Here is a 24,605-nt window from a genome sequence, read left to right on the forward strand (position 1 = left end):
GTTAACAAGCTTGAGACAGGGCCGTCGTCCAGTGGAAGAGTACTGCTCTGAGTTCAGACAGTGGAGCGGTCTCTCCACATGGAACGACTCTGTGCTCCGGTACCAGTTTCGTGTGGGTCTTTGTGACCGCCTGAAAGATATGTTAGTAGCGTACCCCACTCCTGAGTCACTGGAGGATAGTATGACCTTGGCCATCCGGGTTGACCGCAGACTGAGGGACCGACAGAAGGAAAGGAGTACCCCCGATCATTCCAGGTCCTCGAGCTCCCCACCTTCCCATCCCGTTTTTCCATCACCCGTAGAACCTATGCAGGTAGACGTCACTGATGCTAAAATCAGGCGAGCCCATCGGATGCAGAACAATCTGTGTTTCTACAGTGGGAAGACCGGTCACCAACTTTGACAATGCCCTTCTAGACCAAGCTCATCGCCGGGAAACTCCAGCGCCTGAGAGATTATCAAGGGGATCTCTCAGGCGCACAGGTACCCTTTAAAAATAAATTGTTATTACCTATCTGCTTGTCCGTGGGAAATAAAACTATAAATGGATATGCCCAGATCGATTCTGGATCCTCTGCTAATTTTATTAACTCCACGTTCTTTTCCAGTCTAGAGGTATGTCCCATTCTGCTTCAGCGTCCTGTAAACGTCCCAGGAGCTGATTCTGCGCCCTTTGTGCAAGGTGAAGTACGTTATGTCACCCCTTGTCTAGAGGTCAAGGTGGGCTCAATTCATGTTGAGAGACTTGATTTCCTTCTCATGCACAATTTGTCATCTGATGTGATATTGGGATTGCCTTGGTTGGAGACACACAACCCTGTGTTTGATTGGTCCAGCAGAGAACTTGTAAGATGGGGTTCAGCATGTGGGTCTCACTGTGTTACTGTTGCTTTGGCGGAATGTTCTCCAGGTAAGGAGGAGATTCCGGAATTTTTATGTGATTTTGCCGATGTCTTTGATGAAAGGGCTGTGGAGGGTCTCCCGCCTCACCGACCATATGATTGTTCTATTGATTTAGTTCCCGGTGTTAAATACCCTCGAGGGCGAATTTTTAACCTGTCCTGTCCTGAGAGAGAAGCCATGCGGGAATACATTAAGGACAGTTTACGTAAAGGTCACATACGCCCCTCCTCTTCTCCTATGGGGGCCGGATTCTTTTTTGTTGGTAAAAAGGATGGGGGTCTCCGGCCCTGTATTGACTACAGGGAACTAAACAAAATTACTGTAAAAGATCAGCATCCATTGCCATTGATACCTGATCTTTTTAATCAAATAAGTGGGGCTAAGTGGTTCTCAAAAATTGACCTCCGGGGAGCATATCATTTAATTTGTATCAAGGAAGGAGACGAATGTAAAACCGCATTTAATACCCCAGAGGGCCACTTTGAGTACCTGGTCATGCCCTTTGGGCTATGTAATGCCCCAGCAGTATTCCAGAGGTTTGTGAATGATGTTTTTCGTGAATATCTAGGACGTTTTTTGGTCTTATATCTGGATGATATTTTAATCTTTTCCCCTGATTGGGATTCGCATGTTAAGCACGAACGTACAGTGATGGAGCTTTTGAGACAACACAGTCTATGCGCCAAATTATCGAAATGTCATTTTGGTATCCAAGAGATTTCCTTTTTAGGTTACAACATAACCCCCAACTCCTTTAGTATGGATCCTATTAAAGTAGCGGCCATCGAAAAATGGGAAAGACCTAACAATATAAAAGCCCTTCAAAGGTTTCTGGGCTTTGCAAACTACTACAGAAAATTCATTAAGGTGTTCTCCCTCATTGCCAAACCCCTCACTGACCTGACTAGAAAGGGGGCGGATCTGGTACATTGGTCTCCCGAAGCCATGAGGGCATTTGATACTCTTAGACACTGTTTTTTAAAAGCTCCAGTACTGGTTCACCCAGATTTTGAGCGACCATTTGTGGTAGAGGTGGACGCATCCAAGGTGGGGGTTGGAGTAGTACTGACTCAAGGGTCAAGTACCCTGATCAATCTCCGACCCGTTGCGTTCTTCTCGAGAAAATTTTCTCCAGCTGAGTGCAACTATGATATTGGCAATAGAGAGCTATTGGCCATCAAGATGGCCTTTGATGAGTGGCGGCATTTTTTAGAAGGCGCTAAACATAAGGTTACTGTACTGACTGACCATAAAAACTTGGTCTACCTCGATACAGCTAAGCGTCTCTCTCCACGTCAGGCCAGATGGGCTCTATTTTTTTACTAGATTTTACTTTGAGATCACTTACCGACCTGGTTCTCGTAATATCAGGGCTGATGCTCTCTCCCGCAGCTTTAGCCCTGAAGATATCCCCGAAAGCCGGTGTGGTGGTGTCAGTGTTACAACCAGATCTGGTGACCCTTATTGCAGAGTCCCAAGATGTGGGCCCACCTAACACTCCCGAGTCTCTCCTGTTTGTGCCGCCGAATCTTCGCCTCCGTGTGTTGGAAGAAATTCATAGCTCTGTTTTGGCTGGTCATCCGGGTATTGCGGGCACTAAATATTTGCTCTCTCGCCACTTCTGGTGGCAATCCTGGGCCCGAGATGTCAAGGCATTTGTTGAGGCCTGCGAAATCTGTGCTCGGTCCAAGGTTCCTTGTAGGCCACCGGAGGGACTTCTTCATTCTCTGCCGGTCCCTACGAGACCTTGGGCGCACTTGTCTATGGATTTTATCACTGATTTACCTGTATCTAAGGGAAAGACGGTCATTTGGGTGGTGGTGGATCGCTTTTCTAAAATGTGCCCCCTTATTCCGCTGCGCAAACTCCCCAGTGCTCGCTTGCTAGCTACCTTGTTCATTAACCATATCCTACGACTGCATGGGGTTCCGGAAGACATTGTCTCAGATAGAGGTGTCCAGTTTGTTGCTGGTTTCTGGAGGGAATTTTGTGGTAAACTAGGTATCTCATTGTCCTTCTCTTCTGCGTTCCATCCCCAGACCAATGGGCAGACTGAGATGGTCAACCAGTCATTAGAACAGTTTTTAAGGTGTTTTGTATCTGATAACCAGAACAAATGGCGTGACTTCATTTTTCTCGCCGAATTTGCGATCAATAATCACGAACAACGTTTCATTAAAATGTTGCCGTTCTTCTGCAATTATGGCTTTAACCCCAGATACTCCTCGGTTCACTCCGCCGACTCTCTAAATCCTTCAGCTGAAGCCATATTCTCTAAACTGTGCACAGTTTGGGCCCAAGCTCATCAGAACTTGGTCAAAGCCCAAAACTCCTACCAAAAATTTTCTAACAAAAGACGCATATCTGGCCACCATTATACAGTAGGTGATAAGGTCTGGCTAGCTACTAAGAATCTTAAATTGAGGGTACAGTCAGGGAAGCTGGCCCCTAAATACATTGGGCCATATACCATTATAGAGGTTATAAATCCTGTTACGTTCAGACTCAAACTTCCTACGGCGTTAAAAATCCATTCTGTATTTCACAAAGCATTGTTGAAAAAATATATTCCACCTGTCTCTCCATCACCTCCTGCTCCAATCGTCATTCAGGGGGAGTTGGAGTATGAGGTGGAGAGAATTCTGGACTCCCGCTGGGTTCAGGGTTCATTACAATATTTGGTCCACTGGAGGGGCTACGGACCAGAAGAGCGTACCTGGGTGGCGACCAGGGACATGCATGCCCCTCATCTAGTCAGACGATAGCATACTCGGAACCCGTCCAAACCTGGTCCATGTAATAAGGGTCCTGAGGCCCCTCCTGAAGGGGGGGGGGTAATGTCAGCAACTTACCTGACCGCGCTCCAGTGACGTCTGCTCGTGTGGTTTGACCCGAATTGTTCCATTACTCTTTATTGTGTCTGTCTGTTCGTATTGTTCTGTGTGTTCACTTACGTAGCGTAGGGAACGTCTTCGTGGTTGTCCGCGACCATCTAGGGTCGATTGAGGCAAGTAGGCAGGTGACAGTGGGTGGGTTCAGACCTAGGGCCCACTGTCTTGTCGTGTCTGTATCACCTGATTCCTGACATCCCTGCTACACACTGTCTCCCTAACACCTGACTGTCCCTGCTACACAGTCTCCCTAACACCTGACTGTCCCTGCTACACACTGTCTCCCTAACACCTGACTGTCCCTGCTACACACTGTCTCCCTAACACCTGACTGTCCCTGCTACACACTGTCTCCCTAACACCTGACTGTCCCTGCTACACACTGTCTCCCTAACACCTGACTGTCCCTGCTACACACTGTCTCCCTAACACCTGACTGTCCCTGCTACACACTGTCTCCCTAACACCTGACTGTCCCTGCTACACACTGTCTCCCTAACACCTGACTGTCCCTGCTACACACTGTCTGTCTAAAGGCCCTACTACTACGGAGTGATTATCAGCCGTATTTGGCCGCTGCGGCCGATAATTGTCCCGTGGAATAAAAGCCAACGATCAGCCAACATCATTCATGTTGGCTGATCGTGCAGTCGTTTGTCTTTCAAGCATATTGAAAAACAAAAGACTGATACAGCAACGATCTGCTGCCGTCGCTCTGTGGAATATGAGCGGCGGCAGAAGACTGCTGCTGTATGCTATGGGCTGGCCGGACGATCTAGCTCCCCTCACCCCAACCTACCCCGCCCCCCCCCCCCTGGACTCACCGGCTTGCTGCTGCCGTGTGGAATAGTGGCGACCAGTGCCGCCATCAGGGCATTACTACTGGTACAGCTGTCAGGGGCCCCAGCTCAAATAAGGATCCAGGGGGGCCCGGCCATCCAGCCTCCCTGCATACAGGCTCCTGACGGCTGTACCGCACAGGCTGGAAGCAGTAGACACCGGGCCCCCTCCCCCACCCCTCACTATCTCCTCTTCCTGCTTTCACTTGTGCTGGGATGTCGGAGAAGGAGGGGGAGGGGCGGGGAGCCGCTGTGTGAGGAGAGGGACTGCAGCACTGGGACCTGGAGCTTCCCTGGTCAGAGTAAGGGTGGTATTACACGGGCCGATGGGGGCCCGATAATACCTGTAAACAAGCAGCGATCTGCTAAATCGCTGCTCGTTTACTGGACCTATTACACGGCCCGATAATCGTTAAACAAGGGCTGCAAGGACATCGTTACCGATGTCCTTGCAGCCCTTGCATAACGATATACATAACCCATCCACGTTCCAGGGCTGCTGCTGCGGTCTTCTTCTCCCCGGGTCCCGCGCGCTGTAACGTCAGAGTGGCCTGTCAGCTGATAGGCCACTCAGTCAATCACAGTCAATCACCGCGGCCTGTGATTGGCCGGACGGCCTGTCAGCTGACAGGCCACTCTGACGTTACAGCGCGCGGGACCCGGGGAGAAGAAGACCGCAGCAGCAGCCCTGGAACGTGGATGGGTAATGTATATCGTTAGTCGCCGCCCGCGCACCGCTACGTGTCTAAACCTATATCAACGATCAGCCAATGATCGTTGTCATCGGCTGATCGTTGTATTTATTACATGGAGCGATGATCGGGCCAATTCGGACGATTATCGTTCCATGTAATAGTACCCTTAGTGTGTGTCTGTGTGTTTACATATACATGTGTGCTGGTGTCTGTGTGTTTATATAAACATGTGTGCGGGTGTCTGTATACATGTGTGCTGATCTATGTGTGTGTATACATGTGTGCTGGTGTACAGTGTGTATACATGTGTGCTGGTGTCTGTATACATGTGTGCTGGTGCCTGTATACATGTGTGCTGGTGTCTGTGTGTTTATATAAACATGTGTGCGGGTGTCTGTATACATGTGTGCTGATCTATGTGTGTGTATACATGTGTGCTGGCATCTGTGTGTATACATGTGTGCTGGTGTCTGTATGTGTGTATACATGTGTGCTGGTGCCTGTATACATGTGTGCTGGTGTCTGTGTATGCATGTGTGCTGGTGTCTGTCTGTATACATGTGTGCTGGTGTCTGTATGTGTGTATACATGTGTGCTGGTGCTGTATACATGTGTGCTGGTATCTGTGTGTATACATGTGTGCTGGTATCTGTGTGTATACATGTGTGCTGGTGTCTGTGTATACATGTGTGCTGGTATCTGTGTGTATACATGTGTGCTGGTATCTGTGTGTATACATGTGTGCTGGTGTCTGTGTGTTTACATGTGTGCTGGTATCTGTGTGTATACATGTGTGCTGGTGTCTGTATACATGTGTATTGGTGCCTGTATACATGTGTGCTGGTGTCTGTATGTGTGTATACATGTGTGCTGGTGTCTATATACATGTGTGCTGGTGTCTGTATGTGTGTATACATGTGTGCTGGTGTCTGTATGTGTGTATACATGTGTGCTGGTGTCTGTATACATGTGTGCTGGTGTCTGTATACATGTTTGCTGGTGTCTGTATACATGTGTGCTGGTGTCTGTATGTGTCTATATATGTGTGCTGGTGTCTGTATACATGTGTTCTGGTGTCTGTCTGTATACATGTGTGCTGGTGTCTGTATATACATGTGTGCTGGTGTCTGTATACGTGTGTGCTGGTGTCTGTATACGTGTGTGCTGGTGTCTGTATACATATGTATACACACATGTATAGACACCAGCACACATGTATACAGACACCAGCACACATGTATACAGACACCAGCACACATGTATATACAGACACCAGCACACATGTATACAGACAGACACCAGAACACATGTATACAGACACCAGAACACATGTATACAGACACCAGCACACATGTATACACACATACAGACACCAGCACACATGTATACAGACACCAGCACACATGTATACAGACACCAGCACACATGTATACAGACACCAGCACACATGTATACAGACACCAGCACACATGTATACAGACACCAGCACACATGTATACAGACACCAGCACACATGTATACAGACACCAGCACACATGTATACAGACACCAGCACACATGTATACAGACACCAGCACACATGTATAGAGACACCAGCACACATGTATACAGACACCAGCACACATGTATACAGACACCAGCACACATGTATACAGACACCAGCACACATGTATACACACATACAGACACCAGCACACATGTATACAGACACCAGCACACATGTATACACACATGTATAGACACCAGCACACATGTATACAGTCACCAGCACACATGTATACAGACACCAGCACACATGTATACAGACACCAGCACACATGTATACAGACACCAGCACACATGTATACACACATGTATAGATACCAGCACTCATGTATACACACATGTATAGACACCAGCACACGAGTGCTGGTATCTATACATGTGTGTATACATGTGTGCTGGTGTCTGTATACATGTGTGCTGGTGTCTGTATACATGTTTGCTGGTGTCTGTATACATGTGTGCTGGTGTCTGTATGTGTGTATACATGTGTGCTGGTGTCTGTATACATGTGTTCTGGTGTCTGTCTGTATACATAAGTGCTGGTGTCTATACATGTGTGCTGGTGTCTGTATATACATGTGTGCTGGTGTCTGTATATACATGTGTGCTGGTGTCTGTATATACATGTGTGCTGGTGTCTGTATACATGTGTGCTGGTGTCTGTATACATGTGTGCTGGTGTCTATACATGTGTGTATACATGTGTGCTGGTGTCTATACATGTGTGTATACATGTGTGCTGGTGTCTGTATACATGTGTGCTGGTGTCTGTATACATGTGTGCTGGTGTCTGTATGTGTGTATACATGTGTTCTGGTGTCTGTATACATGTGTTCTGGTGTCTGTATACATGTGTGCTGGTGTCTATACATGTGTGCTGGTGTCTATACATGTGTGCTGGTGTCTGTATACATGTGTGCTGGTGTCTGTATACATGTGTGCTGGTGTCTGTATGTGTGTATACATGTGTGCTGGTGTCTGTATACATGTGTTCTGGTGTCTGTCTGTATACATGTGTGCTGGTGTCTGTATACATGTGTGCTGGTGTCTATACATGTGTGTATACATGTGTGCTGGTGTCTGTATACATGTGTGCTGGTGTCTGTATACATGTGTGCTGGTGTCTGTATGTGTGTATACATGTGTTCTGGTGTCTGTATACATGTAAGCTGGTGTCTGTATACATGTGTGCTGGTGTCTATACATGTGTGTATACATGTGTGCTGGTGTCTGTATACATGTAAGCTGGTGTCTGTATGTCTGTATACATGTGTGCTGGTGTCTATACATGTGTGCTGGTGTCTATACATGTGTGCTGGTGTCTGTATACATGTGTGCTGGTGTGTATACATGTGTGTATACATGTGTGCTGGTGTCTGTATACATGTGTTCTGGTGTCTGTATATATGTGTGCTGGTGTCTGTATACATGTGTGCTGGTGTCTGTATGTGTGTATACATGTGTTCTGGTGTCTGTATACATGTGTGCTGGTGTCTATACATGTGTCTATACATGTGTGCTGGTGTTTGTATACATGTGTGCTGGTGTGTATACATGTGTGTATACATGTGTGCTGGTGTCTGTATACATGTGTGCTGGTGTCTGTATATACATGTGTGCTGGTGTCTGTATATACGTGTGTGCTGGTGTGTATACATGTGTGTATACATGTGTGCTGGTGTCAGTATACATGTGTTCTGGTGTCTGTCTGTATACATGTGTGCTGGTGTCTGTATATACATGTGTTCTGGTGTCTGTATATACATGTGTGCTGGTGTCTGTATATACATGTGTGCTGGTGTCTGTATATACATGTGTGCTGGTGTCTATACATGTGCTGGTGTCTGTATACATGTGTTCTGGTGTCTGTATGTGTGTATACATGTGTGCTGGTGTCTGTATACATGTGTGCTGGTGTCTGTATGTGTGTATACATGTGTGCTGGTGTCTGTATACATGTGTGCTGGTGTCTATACATGTGTATACATGTGTGCTGGTGTCTGTATATACATGTGTGCTGGTGTCTGTATACATGTGTGCTGGTGTCTGTATGTGTGTATACATGTGTGCTGGTGTCTGTATATACATGTGTGCTGGTGTCTGTATACATGTGTGCTAGTGTCTATACATGTGTGTATACATGTGTGCTGGTGTCTGTATACATGTGTGCTGGTGTCTGTATACATGTGTGCTGGTGTCTATACATGTGTGCTGGTGTCTATACATGTGTGCTGGTGTCTGTATACATGTGCTGGTGTCTGTATACATGTGTGCTGGTGTCTGTATGTGTGTATATATGTGTGCTGGTGTCTGTATACATGTGTTCTGGTGTCTGTCTGTATACATGTGTGCTGGTGTCTATACATGTGTGTATACATGTGTGCTGGTGTCTGTATACATGTGTGCTGGTGTCTGTATACATGTGTGCTGGTGTCTGTATACATGTGTGCTGGTGTCTGTATACATGTGTGCTGGTGTCTGTATGTGTGTATACATGTGTTCTGGTGTCTGTATACATGTGTTCTGGTGTCTGTATACATGTGTGCTGGTGTCTATACATGTGTGTATACATGTGTGCTGGTGTCTGTATACATGTGAGCTGGTGTCTGTATGTGTGTATACATGTGTGCTGGTGTCTATACATGTGTGCTGGTGTCTATACATGTGTGCTGGTGTCTGTATACATGAGTGCTGGTGTGTATACATGTGTGCATACATGTGTGCTGGTGTCTGTATACATGTGTGCTGGTGTCTGTATATACATGTGTGCTGGTGTCTGTATATACATGTGTGCTAGTGTGTATACATGTGTGTATACATGTGTGCTGGTGTCTGTATACATGTGTTCTGGTGTCTGTCTGTATACATGTGTGCTGGTGTCTGTATATACATGTGTTCTGGTGTCTGTATATACATGTGTGCTGGTGTCTGTATATACATGTGTGCTGGTGTCTATACATGTGCTGGTGTCTGTATACATGTGTGCTGGTGTCTGTATGTGTGTAAACATGTGTGCTGGTGTCTGTATACATGTGTGCTGGTGTCTGTATACATGTGTGCTGGTGTCTATACATGTGTATACATGTGTGCTGGTGTCTGTATACATGTGTGCTGGTGTCTGTATACATGCGTGCTGGTGTCTGTATGTGTGTATACATGTGTGCTGGTGTCTGTATATACATGTGTGCTGGTGTCTGTATATACATGTGTGCTGGTGTCTGTATATACATGTGTGCTGGTGTCTGTATACATGTGTGCTGGTGTCTGTATACATGTGTGTATACATGTGTGCTGGTGTCTGTATACATGTGTGCTGGTGTCTATACATGTGTGCTGGTGTCCATACATGTGTGCTGGTGTCTGTATACATGTGTGCTGGTGTCTGTATGTGTGTATACATGTGTGCTGGTGTCTGTATACATGTGTGCTGGTGTCTGTATACATGTGTGCTGGTGTCTGTATACATGTGTGCTGGTGTCTATACATGTGTATACATGTGTGCTGGTGTCTGTATACATGTGTGCTGGTGTCTGTATACATGTGTGCTGGTGTCTGTATGTGTGTATACATGTGTGCTGGTGTCTGTATATACATGTGTGCTGGTGTCTGTATATACATGTGTGCTGGTGTCTGTATACATGTGTGCTGGTGTCTGTATACATGTGTGTATACATGTGTGCTGGTGTCTGTATACATGTGTGCTGGTGTCTGTATACATGTGTGCTGGTGTCTATACATGTGTGCTGGTGTCTATACATGTGTGCTGGTGTCTGTATACATGTGTGCTGGTGTCTGTATGTGTGTATACATGTGTGCTGGTGTCTGTATACATGTGTGCTGGTGTCTGTATACATGTGTGCTGGTGTCTGTATACATGTGTGCTGGTGTCTATACATGTGTATACATGTGTGCTGGTGTCTGTATACTTGTGTGCTGGTGTCTGTATACATGTGTGCTGGTGTCTGTATGTGTGTATACATATGTGCTGGTGTCTGTATATACATGTGTGCTGGTGTCTGTATACATGTGTGCTGGTGTCTGTATACATGTGTGCTGGTGTCTATACATGTGTGTATACATGTGTGCTTGTGTGTATACATGTGTGCTGGTGTCTGTATACATGTGTACTGTTGTGTGTATACATGTGTGCTGGTGTCTGTATACATGTGTTCTGGTGTCTGTCTGTATACATGTGTGCTGGTGTCTGTATATACATGTGTATCCAATTAGATGTTTTAGGACCCAGATACTGTACAATGAAGGACTAGACAATTAATGAAAAAGTAGAAGAATATTTATTATACTTAGCTTCGGTGATAAAGATGAGTTCAGGTCAGTCTGGGGAGCCTCGTCCACAAGGTCATGTGGCCCAGAAGTCGAATCAGCAGTCTGGCTGGACACAGCACTCTGGTAGCAGTTCTGTTCCAGTTGAGGCTGCTGACTGCACCCAACTAGGAGTTTTTATACTATTTTTTGCTTGGGGCAGGGGACTAACACATAACCATTTTTGGAAGTGGTAAAGTTTCCCAGGACTGACCATCTGGATAACTTGAGCAAAATAGATCCTGGTATTTAGACAGTTGTTACACCACCAACTGCATCCTCCAGTGTTGATGCTACTGGGGAGGTTCACAGCTGTTTGACACGAACATATTGACCATTACAAAAGGGAATGAGTATACATATGGGTTCCCACACACACAACTATAATGAGTTTCACACACATAGCCATACAAGGCCAGCTAATCTATACATATATACGATACACAGATATAAAGCAGTAATCAATAGATATAGGTAGGTCTGAATAAATATATATATATACACATGCATCCAAACAAAACATGTATCCAAACTGAAAAGAGACATTACAATTATGTCTCCCTGTTACAACATGTGTGCTGGTGTTTGTATAAACGTGTGCTGGTGTCTGCATACATGTGTGCTGGTGTCTGTATGTGTGTATACATGTGTACTGGTGTCTGTATGCATGTGTGCTGGTGTCTGTATGTGTGTATACATGTGTGCTGGTGTCTGTATATACATGTGTGCTGGTGTTTGTATAAACAGGTGTGCTGGTGTCTGTATACATGTGTGCTGGTGTCTATACATATGTGTATACATGTGTGCTGGTGTCTATACATGTGTGTATACATGTGTGCTGGTGTCTGTATACATGTGTGCTGGTGTCTATACATGTGTGCTGGTGTCTGTATGTGTGTATACATGTGTGCTGGTGTCTGTCTGTATACTTGTGTGCTGGTGTCTGTATACTTGTGTGCTGATGTCTGTACATGTGTGCTGGTGCCTGTATACATGTGTGCTGGTGTCTTTATACATGTGTGCTGGTGTCTTTATACATGTGTGCTGGTGTCTTTATACATGTGTGCTGGTGTCTGTATACATGTGTGCTGGTGTCTGTATACATGTGTGCTGGTGTCTGTATACATGTGTGCTGGTATCTGTGTGTATACATGTGTGCTGGGGTCTGTATGTCTGCTGGTCTGATGTGTATACATGTGTGCTGGTGTGTGTATACATGTGTGCTGGTGTCTGTATACATGTGTATTGGTGCTTGTATTCATGTGTGCTGGTGTCTGTATGTGTGTATACATGTGTGCTGGTGCCTGTATACATGTGTGCTTGTGTGTGTATACATGTGTGCTGGTGTCTGTATGTGTGTATACATGTGTGCTGGTGTCTGTATACATGTGTGCTGGTGTCTGTGTACATGTGTATTGGTGCCTGTATTCATGTTTGCTGGTGTCTGTATGTGTGTATACATGTGTGCTGGTGCCTGTATACATGTGTGCTGGTGTCTGTATACATGTGTGCTGGTGCCTGTATGTGTGTGTATACATGTGTGCTGGTTTCTGTATGTGTGTATACATGTGTGCTGGTGTCTGTATACATGTGTGCTGGTGTCTGTATGTGTGTATACATGTGTTCTGGTGTCTGTATACATGTGTGCTGGTGTCTGTATACATGTGTGCTAGTGCCTGTATACATGTGTGCTGGTGCCTGTATGTGTGTGTATACATTTGTGCTGGTGCCTGTATACATGTGTGCTGGTGTCTGTATGTGTGTATACATGTGTGCTGATGTCTGTGTGTGAGATTAATTCTACAGAACTGGCTCATATACCCCATTTTCCCCAGTGGCTTAAAATGTAACCTCTGTTATACAGTTATAAAATTGTAAAAACTAAATGTGAACAAGGTGCAATTTAAATGTCACCATACAGACACTTACTTGTATAGCTGCCTCTTGTGCTCTGTATGCAGTGCATTATATTCACCCCTGCAACGTACAATTTATAGCGTGTCTACAAGCCCATTTTAAACCACTGGGGAAAATGGGGTATATGAGCCAGTTCTTTAGAATTGATCTGAACCAAATTATACCTCCCAGCAAGGCGTGGGTCGAATACACAATTTTTTTTTTTATTAATGTGCTACACACTGTCTCCCTGTCTAATACCTGACTGTCCCTGCTACACACTGTCTCCCTATCTAACACCTGACTGTCCCTGCTACTGTGGTGAGAGCCCCCTATGATGTTATGTTGGAAGATTGGCTGATCACTTGCTAGATGGTGAAGTGTGACGCCACTCCAGTGGTGGTTGGCCGAGATACAGCCGGACCTTAAGATGTTACTTTGTGACGCCAGTGCCGGTTAGCCACACAGGTGTAATGGCACGCCTGCTTTTATTTTATAAGGCCGGTTGTACCTTTTTCCCCTGTGGTCAGTGTCCTGCCGGACTGCTACGGGGTCCCTTGGGTTTGTGAGCGGTGTGTTTATCCTCCCGGACTATTGGAACTGTCACACACAGAATAGGGAAATGTCCCAAGGATGTGATGTGTACTGTGTCGGTGTGGGGTGAAGAATCACAGAGTCTCTTTACCATAAATAAACTTGGTTTAACTTGAAAGATACTTGTCTGCAGCAAGTTATACAGCTTTAGTTTGACAAGATAGGTTACACTTGATAGTTCCCTTGATAAAGCACTTGATAAGACACTTGATAACACTGGTAGACATATACTTGACAATACATCGACAGATCTGCAATAGGAATGTAGTAGAGAGCACATTCGTGCCGACTGAGTAGAGTGTTTAGAGATACAAAGAAGCAGAGAGGAGGATTGACCTTGTAAGTCTTCACACCACCTAATGCCCACTAAATTTGGGAGACCCGTACTAGAGAGTGACACAAGGCCCAGACCCTGTTACCTGGGGTGAGCGGAATGCTGAGGATTTCCTGATGACAACCACACTGCGAGATAAAGTTCATAGGCCTTAGCAACTTTGTTCTATCTGGATCAGTTCCTAGCTTACTGCTGTCTGTGGATACTGTCCTGCTCTGTGACTCTCCTAGTCCTTGGCATGGGCTGAGTTTGTCTCTGACTTGTCCTCTCTTGAATGGAGTCTAACAATGCATAGAGAAGAAATTTGTTAGCTGTGTCCTGTCTTGTGTCCTACCTATACTGGCTCTAGTAGGGTGAGGGAACTTGGCAGAGGATCAGGGCCCGGAGAGGACCACTGTAGAGAGCTGTCTATCCTGTATCCTTCCTCTACAATGTCCAACACGAAAGACCTATGCACCTCCTCTACCCATGTCACTTCCTTTATCAGCGTATCTAAAGTGCGCTGTGAGTGGGTGTAGAGTGCAATAGAAGAAGAAAAGAGAGAGATAATAGGAGAGAAGAACAGATCCATGTCACACAACAATAACCCTTCACATACTTCAGCCGTGCAGCATCTGAGTACATACACACAATACAGTGACATCTAGTGGCAAAACTTTATCACTACCTTCATCACCACCTTTACACAATAAGTACAGACTTTTTCAAAGGGTGTAACCAACAGCAACACCCGTGCTGGAACATCACGCTACACACTGTCTCCCTGTCTAACACCTGACTACCTGACTGTCCCTGCTACACACTGCCTCCCTGTCTAACACCTGACTGTCCCTGCTACACACTGCCTCCCTGTTTAACACCTGACTGTCCCTGCTACACACTCGCACTTTCTAACGTCTCTGTTAGGAACCGGACAGCAGGACAAGACAAGACAGTGAGCCCTAAGCTTAGCCCCGCCCACTGTCCTCTACCTACTTGCCACAATCCGCCCTAAGATGGCGGCAAGCAACTTGGCGGGGTCCCTGCACTGGCTAGGTGGGACACACAGACAAGACAGACAGACAAAACACAATGAAGAATAGTCAACAGTCCGGGTAACAACAATCGGGCAGCACAGTACAAAATCACAATCCAATAAACGTAGTCAAAGTCCAGGCAATATGGTCAAAGGCCGGCGGCAAGCAAGGGAGGTCAAGGAATAAGGCAAAGATCAGGGATAGCAAATACACAGAACACACAAGCGGGCAGAGACTGAGTCAGAGATAGCAAATACACAGAAGATACAAGCGGGCAGAGACTGAGTCAGAGATAGCAAATACACAGAAGATACAAGCGGGCAGAGACTGAGTCAGAGATAGCAAATACACAGAAGATACAAGCGGGCAGAGACTGAGTCAGAGATAGCAAATACACAGAAGATACAAGCGGGCAGAGACTAAGTCAGAGATAGCAAATACACAGAAGATACAAGCGGGCAGAGACTGAGTCAGAGATAGCAAATACACAGAAGATACAAGCGGGCAGAGACTGAGTCAGAGATAGCAAATACACAGAAGATACAAGCGGGCAGAGACTGAGTCAGAGATAGCAAATACACACAAGATACAAGCGGGCAGAGACTGAGTCAGAGATAGCAAATACACACAAGATACAAGCGGGCAGAGACTGAGTCAGAGATAGCAAATACACAGAAGATACAAGCGGGCAGAGACTGAGTCAGAGATAGCAAATACACAGAAGATACAAGCGGGCAGAGACTGAGTCAGAGATAGCAAATACACAGAAGATACAAGCGGGCAGAGACTGAGTCAGAGATAGCAAATACACAGAAAATACAAGCGGGCAGAGACTAATGGTCCTTTTACACAGAACGATTGATCGTTTGTTTTTGCACGATAACGGTCGAATTCGAACGATAATCATACGTGTAAACGCAGCGAACGATCAAACAACGAGCAAAAAATCGTTCATTTTGATTTTTTAACATGTTCTCAAATCATCGTTGATCGTTCAGTGTAAACATTCTTTCAGCGATTTCACCTATGTGTGAGATAGGCTTAAACGATCGCATAGCGAATTTTCCGTACGATGTATTGTTCCGTCTAAACGCTGATCGTTCTAAAAAAAAAAATCGTTCATTCAAAATCATTAATCGTGCGATCGGGCGAATTATCGCTCCGTGTAAACGCACCATAAGTCAATAACCAGCAATAAGTGCACAGACTGAGGTAGTTATATAGGAGGCCAGGGCTCTGGTCCAGAATGTAATTGGACCAACCCCCTGATCTCCAAGCACAGACAGCTGAGAACAAGACAGATGACTGGCAGGATGACCTGTCAGAACACAGATTAACCCTGACATGGCCAGACAGAACTCAGCAGGTGAAGTCGGGTGTGTCTCCCAAAGAGAGCAAATAAACCAGTGTTCAGACACAGCAAAACAAAACACAGAACAGAATAAGAGAATATCAGCGCACAGCACGAGCCGAGGGACGCATAACGCTCCGCAAAGATACCATCCTGACAGCCTCCCTATCTAACACCTGACTGTCCCTGCTACACACTGTCTCCCTCTCAGCCAATGAATGCAGATGCTTTCCTATCACTTCCTGTGTGGTCCCCCCCCCCCCCCCCCCCCCGGAATAGTTATTGGTTAAAAAAACACGAGGGAAGGTGGGGGAATAAAACTGTGTTTTTGATTGAATATCTACTCGTAGTACTCGCTCATCACTAATATAGTCGGTCACTTCCCAGACTGGAAGGTTCTATCCGTACCTAATGTCTCCTGGGCCCTGATGCAAGAGGTGAACTTTGCCCCCCCCCCCCCCCTTTCACAACCAAGTGATGCTACATATATATATACACCCCAAGACAGATATTACCAATAACACCAGCATAAAGGAAGAGAAGATATTATCACCATACATATTACCGCCATACTGTTACTAAGAAAATCCTGTATACTGAGACCAATATTGCCAATATTACCTGTATAAAAGAAGGAAATATTACCGCCACAACCACAACCATCACCACCATATTGTTACTGACCAAATCCTGTATACTGAGACCAATAAAACACAATACCAGATAACAAGTAACAAGTAATATCACCACACACTGACTAACACCACCGCTGCTACTGACTAACACCACCACATACTGACTAACACCACCGCTGCTACTGAATAACATCCACTGTACACAGATCACTATCACCTCATACAGTCATATAGAGGTGGACGCAGCTGTACACAGGTTCTATACACCATATACATTACAGTGCAGTTATATCAGGTGACTCACAGGGGGCGTCTTCTCTGATCTGAGTTCTTCCCTTTTCATCTTCTCCATCTGCCCTGGGCCGTTATGAGAACTTCTCGGAGCCACAAATCCACAGAATCTGCCAGACAGACATATTAGGCTCCTCACACTGGCATCATCTCTATACACACTGCACATCTGTACTGTCCCCTTTACACCCTCATTTAGTGGGTAGGCTGACTGTGTTGTCCCCCTTATAGATAGCCCCCTCTCCCCCCCTAATAGATGGCCTACAGGGTGGAGGGGTATATGTGGGAGGTTGGGGTATAATGTACAGGGTGGAGGAGTATATGTGGGAGGTTGGGGTATAATGTACAGGGTGGAGGGGTATATGTGGGGCGTTGGGGTATAATGTACAGGGTGGAGGGTATATGTGGGGTGTTGGGGTATAATGTACAGGGTGGAGGGGTATATGTGGGGCGTTGGGGTATAATGTACAGGGTGGAGGGTATATGTGGGGCGTTGGGGTATAATGTACAGGGTGGGGGGTATATGTGGGAGGTTGGGGTATAATGTACAGGGTGGAGGGGTATATGTGGGAGGTTGGGGTATAATGTACAGGGTGGAGGGGTATATGTGGGGCGTTGGGGTATAATGTACAGGGTGGAGGGGTATATGTGGGGCGTTGGGGTATAATGTACAGGGTGGAGGCGTATATGTGGGAGGTTGGGGTATAATGTACAGGGTGGAGGGGTATATGTGGGGCGTTGGGGTATAATGTACAGGGTGGAGGGTATATGTGGGGCGTTGGGGTATAATGTACAGGGTGGAGGGTATATGTGGGGCGTTGGGGTATAATGTACAGGGTGGAGGGTATATGGGAGGCGTTGGGGTATAATGTACAGGGTGGAGGGTATATGTGGGGCGTTGGGGTATAATGTACAGGGTGGAGGGTATATGTGGGGTGTTGGGGTATAATGTACAGGGTGGAGGGGTACATGTGGGGCATTGGGGTATAATGTACAGGGTGGGGAGGTATATGGGAGGCGTTGGGGTATAATGTACAGGGTGGAGGGTATATGGGAGGCGTTGGGGTATAATGTACAGGGTGGAGGGTATATGTGGGGCATTGGGGTATAATGTACAGGGTGGGGAGGTATATGGGAGGCGTTGGGGTATAATGTACAGGGTGGAGGGTATATGGGAGGCGTTGGGGTATAATGTACAGGGTGGAGGGTATATGTGGGGCGTTGGGGTATAATGTACAGGGTGGAGGGTATATGTGGGGTGTTGGGGTATAATGTACAGGGTGGAGGGGTACATGTGGGGCATTGGGGTATAATGTACAGGGTGGGGAGGTATATGTGGGGCATTGGGGTATAATGTACAGGGTGGAGGGGTAAATGTGGGGCGTTGGGGTGTAATGTACAGGGTGGAGGGTATATGTGGGGCGTTGGGGTATAATGTACAGGGTGGAGGGTATATGTGGGAGGTTGGGGTATAATGTACAGGGTGGAGGGTATATGTGGGGCGTTGGAGTATAATGTACAGGGTGGAGGGTATATGTGGGGCGTTGGAGTATAATGTACAGGGTGGAGGGTATATGTGGGGCGTTGGGGTATAATGTACAGGGTGGAGGGTATATGTGGGGCGTTGGGGTATAATGTACAGGGTGGGGGGTATATGTGGGAGGTTGGGGTATAATGTACAGGGTGGGGGGTATATGTGGGAGGTTGGGGTATAATGTACAGGGTGGAGGGTATATGTGGGGCGTTGGAGTATAATGTACAGGGTGGAGGGTATATGTGGGGCGTTGGGGTATAATGTACAGGGTGGGGGGTATATGTGGGAGGTTGGGGTATAATGTACAGGGTGGAGGGTATATGTGGGGCGTTGGGGTATAATGTACAGGGTGGAGGGTATATGTGGGGCGTTGGGGTATAATGTACAGGGTGGGGGGTATATGTGGGAGGTTGGGGTATAATGTACAGGGTGGAGGGTATATGTGGGGCGTTGGAGTATAATGTACAGGGTGGAGGGTATATGTGGGGCGTTGGGGTATAATGTACAGGGTGGAGGGTATATGTGGGAGGTTGGGGTATAATGTACAGGGTGGAGGGTATATGTGGGAGGTTGGGGTATAATGTACAGGGTGGAGGATACTTATTATGTCCCCTTTATGCTCCAGGTTCTGCAGAAGACAATCTCAGTGGGAAGCAGGAAGTATAATTTCTGGGATTTGGTGAGGACCCGACAGCTGAGGAAGAACACCCTGTGTCTGGGGGTCATGTGGTAGGACGCCCTTCATGGTGCACCTGGTTATTGCTTCACTGGGGGGGCAAAGAGGGAATAGCAGGGTTTAAGGCAGCTGTTGCAAAACTACAATTCCCATCATGCCTGAACAACCAAAGGTATGGCTTTGGCTGCCAAGGCATGATGGGAGTTGTAGTTTTGCAACAGCTGGAGTGTCAAGGTTAGCCATCACTGGTTTAAGATGTCCATCAGAAGCCTCAAGGCAGAGAGAATCATACAGTTACAGCTGCACAGTCCTCTCTATCCCCTCCCTGCACTTATCTCTAAGATCATAGAGAGAACTGTGTGGTCATACAGTTACAGCTGCTCTCTGCTCCTCCTGCTCCCACCTGTTCTCTCTGCTCCTCCTGCTCCCAACTGTTCTCTCTGCTCCTCCTGCTCCCGCCTGTTCTCTCTGCTCCTCCTGCTCCCGTCTGTTCTCTCTGCTCCTCCTGCTCCCGTCTGTTCTCTCTGCTCCTCCTGCTCCCGTCTGTTCTCTCTGCTCCTCCTGCTCCCGTCTGTTCTCTCTGCTCCTCCTGCTCCCGTCTGTTCTCTCTGCTCCTCCTGCTCCCGTCTGTTCTCTCTGCTCCTCCTGCTCCCGTCTGTTCTCTCTGCTCCTCCTGCTCCCGTCTGTTCTCTCTGCTCCTCCTGCTCCCGTCTGTTCTCTCTGCTCCTCCTGCTCCCGTCTGTTCTCTCTGCTCCTCCTGCTCCCGTCTGTTCTCTCTGCTCCTCCTGCTCCCGCCTGTTCTCTCTGCTCCTCCTGCTCCCGCCTGTTCTCTCTGCTCCTCCTGCTCCCGCCTGTTCTCTCTGCTCCTCCTGCTCCCATATTTCCTGTGTTTCTCCTGTTCCCCTATTCCCTCTGGTCCTCGTGCTCCCTCTGCTCCCCTGTTTTCTCTGTCCCTCCATTTTCTTCTGCTCCTCCTAGCTCCTGCCTGTTCTCTCTGCTCCCGCCTGTTCTCTCTGCTCCCGCCTGTTCTCTCTGCTCCTCCTGTTCTCTCTGCTCCTCCTGTTCTCTCTGCTCCTCCTGCTCCCGCCTGTTCTCTCTGCTCCTCCTGCTCCCACCTGTTCTCTCTGCTCCTCCTGCTCCCATATTTCCTGTGTTTCTCCTGTTCCCTTATTCCTTCTGGTCCTCGTGCTCCCTCTGCTCCCCTGTTTTCTCTGTTCTCTCTGCTCCCGCCTGTTCTCTCTGCTCCCGCCTGTTCTCTCTGCTCCCGCCTGTTCTCTCTGCTCCCACCTGTTCTCTCTGCTCCTCCTGTTCTCTCTGCTCCCTCCTGTTCTCTCTGCTCCCGCCTGTTCTCTCTGCTCCCGCCTGTTCTCTCTGCTCCTCTTGTTCTCTCTGCTCCCGCCTGTTCTCTCTGCTCCCGCCTGTTCTCTCTGCTCCTCTTGTTCTCTCTGCTCCCGCCTGTTCTCTCTGCTCCCGCCTGTTCTCTCTGCTCCCGCCTGTTCTCTCTGCTCCCGCCTGTTCTCTCTGCTCCCGCCTGTCCTCTCTGCTCCCGCCTGTTCTCTCTGCTCCTCTTGTTCTCTCTGCTCCCGCCTGTTCTCTCTGCTCCCGCCTCTTCTCTCTGCTCCCGCCTCTTCTCTCTGCTCCCGCCTCTTCTCTCTGCTCCCGCCTGTTCCCTCTGCTCCTGCCTGTTCTCTCTGCTCCCGCCTCTTCTCTCTGCTCCCGCCTCTTCTCTCCGCTCCCGCCTCTTCTCTTCTCTCCGCTCCCGCCTCTTTTCTCCGCTCCCGCCTCTTTTCTCCGCTCCCGCCTGTTCTCTCTGCTCCCGCCTGTTCTCTCTGCTCCCGCCTGTTCTCTCTGCTCCCGCCTGTTCTCTCTGCTCCTCCTGCTCCCACCTGTTCTCTCTGCTCCTCCTGCTCCCGCCTGTTCTCTCTGCTCCTCCTGCTCCCGCCTGTTCTCTCTGCTCCTCCTGCTCCCACCTGTTCTCTCTGCTCCTCCTGCTCCCATATTTCCTGTGTTTCTTCTGTTCCCCTATTCCCTCTGGTCCTCGTGCTCCCTCTGCTCCCCTTTTTTCTCTGTTCCTCCATTTTCTTCTGCGCATGTTCTCTCTGCTCCCGCCTGTTCTCTCTGCTCCCGCCTGTTCTCTCTGCTCCCGCCTGTTCTCTCTGCTCCCGCCTGTCCTCTCTGCTACTCCTGTTCTCTCTGCTCCCGCCTGTTCTCTCTGCTCCTCCTGTCCTCTCTGCTCCCGCCTGTTCCCTCTGCTCCCATTTCCTCTGCTGCTCCTGTTCCCTCTGTCCCTTCATTTTCTTCTGCTCCTCTTGCTCCCCCATGTTTCCTCTGCTCCTCTGTTCCCTCTTGCTCCCACCTATTCCCTCTGGTCCTCCTGTTCTCTCTGCTACTCCCTGTTGCCTCTGTTTCTCCTGTTCTCCCTCTGCTCCTGTTCCTTCTGTCCCTCATTTTTTTCTTTGCTCCTCCTGCTCCCTTCATGCTCCTTCTGATGCCCTGTTCAATCTGCTCCTCCTGCTCCTCGTGCCTCCGCTCCCCCTGCCCCCCTTCTCCTGTTCCCCTCTGCTCCTCCTGTTTTTCATGCTCCCCCTATTCCCCTCTGCTCCTCCTGTTCCTTTTGCTCCTCCTGTTTCCTCAGCTCTTCAAGCTCCCAATTCCTTCTGCTCCTCCAGCTCTCTGTTACCTCTTCTCCTCCTGTTCCCTCTGCTCCTCCAGCTCTGTTACCTCTTCTCCTCCTGTTCCCTCTGCTCCTCCAGCTCTGTTACCTCTTCTCCTCCTGTTCCCTCTGCTCCTCCAGCTCTCTGTTACCTCTTCTCCTCCTGTTCCCTCTGCTCCTCCAGCTCTCTGTTACATCTTCTCCTCCTGTTCCCTCTGCTCCTCCAGCTCTGTTACCTCTTCTCCTCCTGTTCCCTCTGCTCCTCCAGCTCTGTTACCTCTTCTCCTCCTGTTCCCTCTGCTCCTCCAGCTCTGTTACCTCTTCTCCTCCTGTTCCCTCTGCTCCTCCAGCTCTCTGTTACCTCTTCTCCTCCTGTTCCCTCTGCTCCTCCAGCTCTCTGTTACATCTTCTCCTCCTGTTCCCTCTGCTCCTCCAGCTCTCTGTTACATCTTCTCCTCCTGTTACCTCTGCTCCTCCAGCTCTCTGTTACATCTTCTCCTCCTGTTACCTCTGCTCCTCCAGCTCACCGTTTCCTCTTCTCCTCCTGTTCCCTCTGCTCCTCCAGCTCACTGTTTCCTCTTCTCCTCCTGTTCCCTCTGCTCCTCCAGCTCACCGTTTCCTCTTCTCCTCCTGTTCCCTCTGCTGCTCCAGCTTCCTGTTCCCTTTGCTCCTCCTTTTCTCTCTGCGCTTCCAGCTCCCCCTGTTCCCTCTGCTCCTCCGTCACCTCCTGCTCCCCTCTTCTCCTTCAGCTCCCCATTCCCTCTGCTCCCCCTGTTACCTTCAGCTCCCCCAGCACCTCCTGCTTCCCTCTGCTCCTCCTGCTTCCCTCTGCTCCTCAGCTCCCCATTACCTCTGCTCCCCCGCCACCTCTTGTTTACTCTTCTCCTCTAGCTCCCCATTAACTCTGCTCCCCCGTTCCCTCTGCTCCTCCGTCACCTGCTCCCCTCTGCTCCTCCAGCTCCCCGTCACCTCCTGCTCCTCCGTTCCCTTTGATCCGCCGTCACCTTCTGCTCCCCCATTCCCTCTGCTCCCCCGTCACCTCCTGCTCCCCCGTCACCTCCTGCTCCTCCGTTCCCTCTGCTCCCCCGTTCCCTCTGCTCCCCCGTTCCCTCTGCTCCCCCGTCACCTTCTGCTCCCCCATCACCTCCTGCTCCCCGTCACCTCCTGCTCCCCTCTGCTCCTTCAGCTCCCCCGTCACCTCCTGCTCCCCCGTTCCCTCTGCTCCCCCGTCACCTTCTGCTCCCCCGTTCCCTATGCTCCCCGTCACCTCCTGCTCCCCCGTCACCTCCTGCTCCCCCGTCACCTCCTGCTCCCCCGTCACCTCCTGCTCCCCCGTCACCTCCTGCTCCCCCGTTCCCTCTGCTCCCCCATTCCCTCTGCTCCCCGTCACCTCCTGCTCCCCCGTTCCCTCTGCTCCAGCGTTCCCTCTGCTCCCCATCACATCCTGCTCCCCCGTCACCTCCTGCTCCCCCGTTCCCTCTGCTCCCCCGTCACCTCCTGCTCCCCCGTCACCTCCTGCTCCCCCGTCACCTCCTGTTCCCCCGTCACCTCCTGCTCCCCCGTTCCCTCTGCTCCCCCGTTTCCTCTGCTCCCCCGTCACCTCCTGCTCCCCCGTTCCCTCTGCTCCCCCGTTCCCTCTGCTCCCCCGTCACCTCCTGCTCCCCCGTCACCTTCTGCTCCCCCGTTCCCTCTGCTCCCCCGTCACCTCCTGCTCCCCCGTCACCTCCTGCTCCCCCGTTCCCTCTGCTCCCCCGTCACCTCCTGCTCCCCCGTTCCCTCTGCTCCCCCGTCACCTCCTGCTCCCCCGTCACCTCCTGCTCCCCCGTTCCCTCTGCTCCCCCATTCCCTCTGCTCCCCGTCACCTCCTGCTCCCCCGTTCCCTCTGCTCCAGCGTTCCCTCTGCTCCCCATCACATCCTGCTCCCCCGTCACCTCCTGCTCCCCCGTTCCCTCTGCTCCCCCGTCACCTCCTGCTCCCCCGTCACCTCCTGTTCCCCCGTCACCTCCTGCTCCCCCGTTCCCTCTGCTCCCCCGTTTCCTCTGCTCCCCCGTCACCTCCTGCTCCCCCGTTCCCTCTGCTCCCCCGTTCCCTCTGCTCCCCCGTTCCCTCTGCTCCCCCGTCACCTCCTGCTCCCCCGTCACCTCCTGCTCCCCCGTCACCTCCTGCTCCCCCGTCACCTTCTGCTCCCCCGTTCTCTCTGCTCCCCCGTCACCTTCTGCTCCCCCGTTCCCTCTGCTTCCCCGTCACCTCCTGCTCCCCCGTTCCCTCTGCTCCCCCGTCACCTCCTGCTCCCCCGTTCCCTCTGCTCCCCCGTCACCTTCTGCTCCCCCGTCACCTCCTGTTCCCCCGTCACCTTCTGCTCCCCCGTCACCTCCTGCTCCCCCGTCACCTCCTGTTCCCCCTTCTGCTCCCCCGTTCTCTCTGCTCCC

The 24,605-nt window shown here is 49.4% G+C and overlaps 1 protein-coding gene across 1 annotated transcript in view; it reads left to right on the forward strand.

Annotated features, from left to right (window-relative positions):
* Window positions 1-24,605, forward strand: part of LOC138774495 (solute carrier family 22 member 7-like) — a 66,412-nt gene that overhangs the window by 12,732 nt on the left and 29,075 nt on the right. The window contains exon 6 of the mRNA XM_069955416.1: window positions 19,473-19,576. Coding sequence (XP_069811517.1) covers window positions 19,473-19,576 — 104 coding nt within the window. The remainder of the gene's footprint in view (window positions 1-19,472; window positions 19,577-24,605) is intronic.

This window comes from Dendropsophus ebraccatus, chromosome 15 (genome assembly GCF_027789765.1).
Source record: "Dendropsophus ebraccatus isolate aDenEbr1 chromosome 15, aDenEbr1.pat, whole genome shotgun sequence".
Lineage (NCBI taxonomy): Eukaryota > Metazoa > Chordata > Amphibia > Anura > Hylidae > Dendropsophus > Dendropsophus ebraccatus.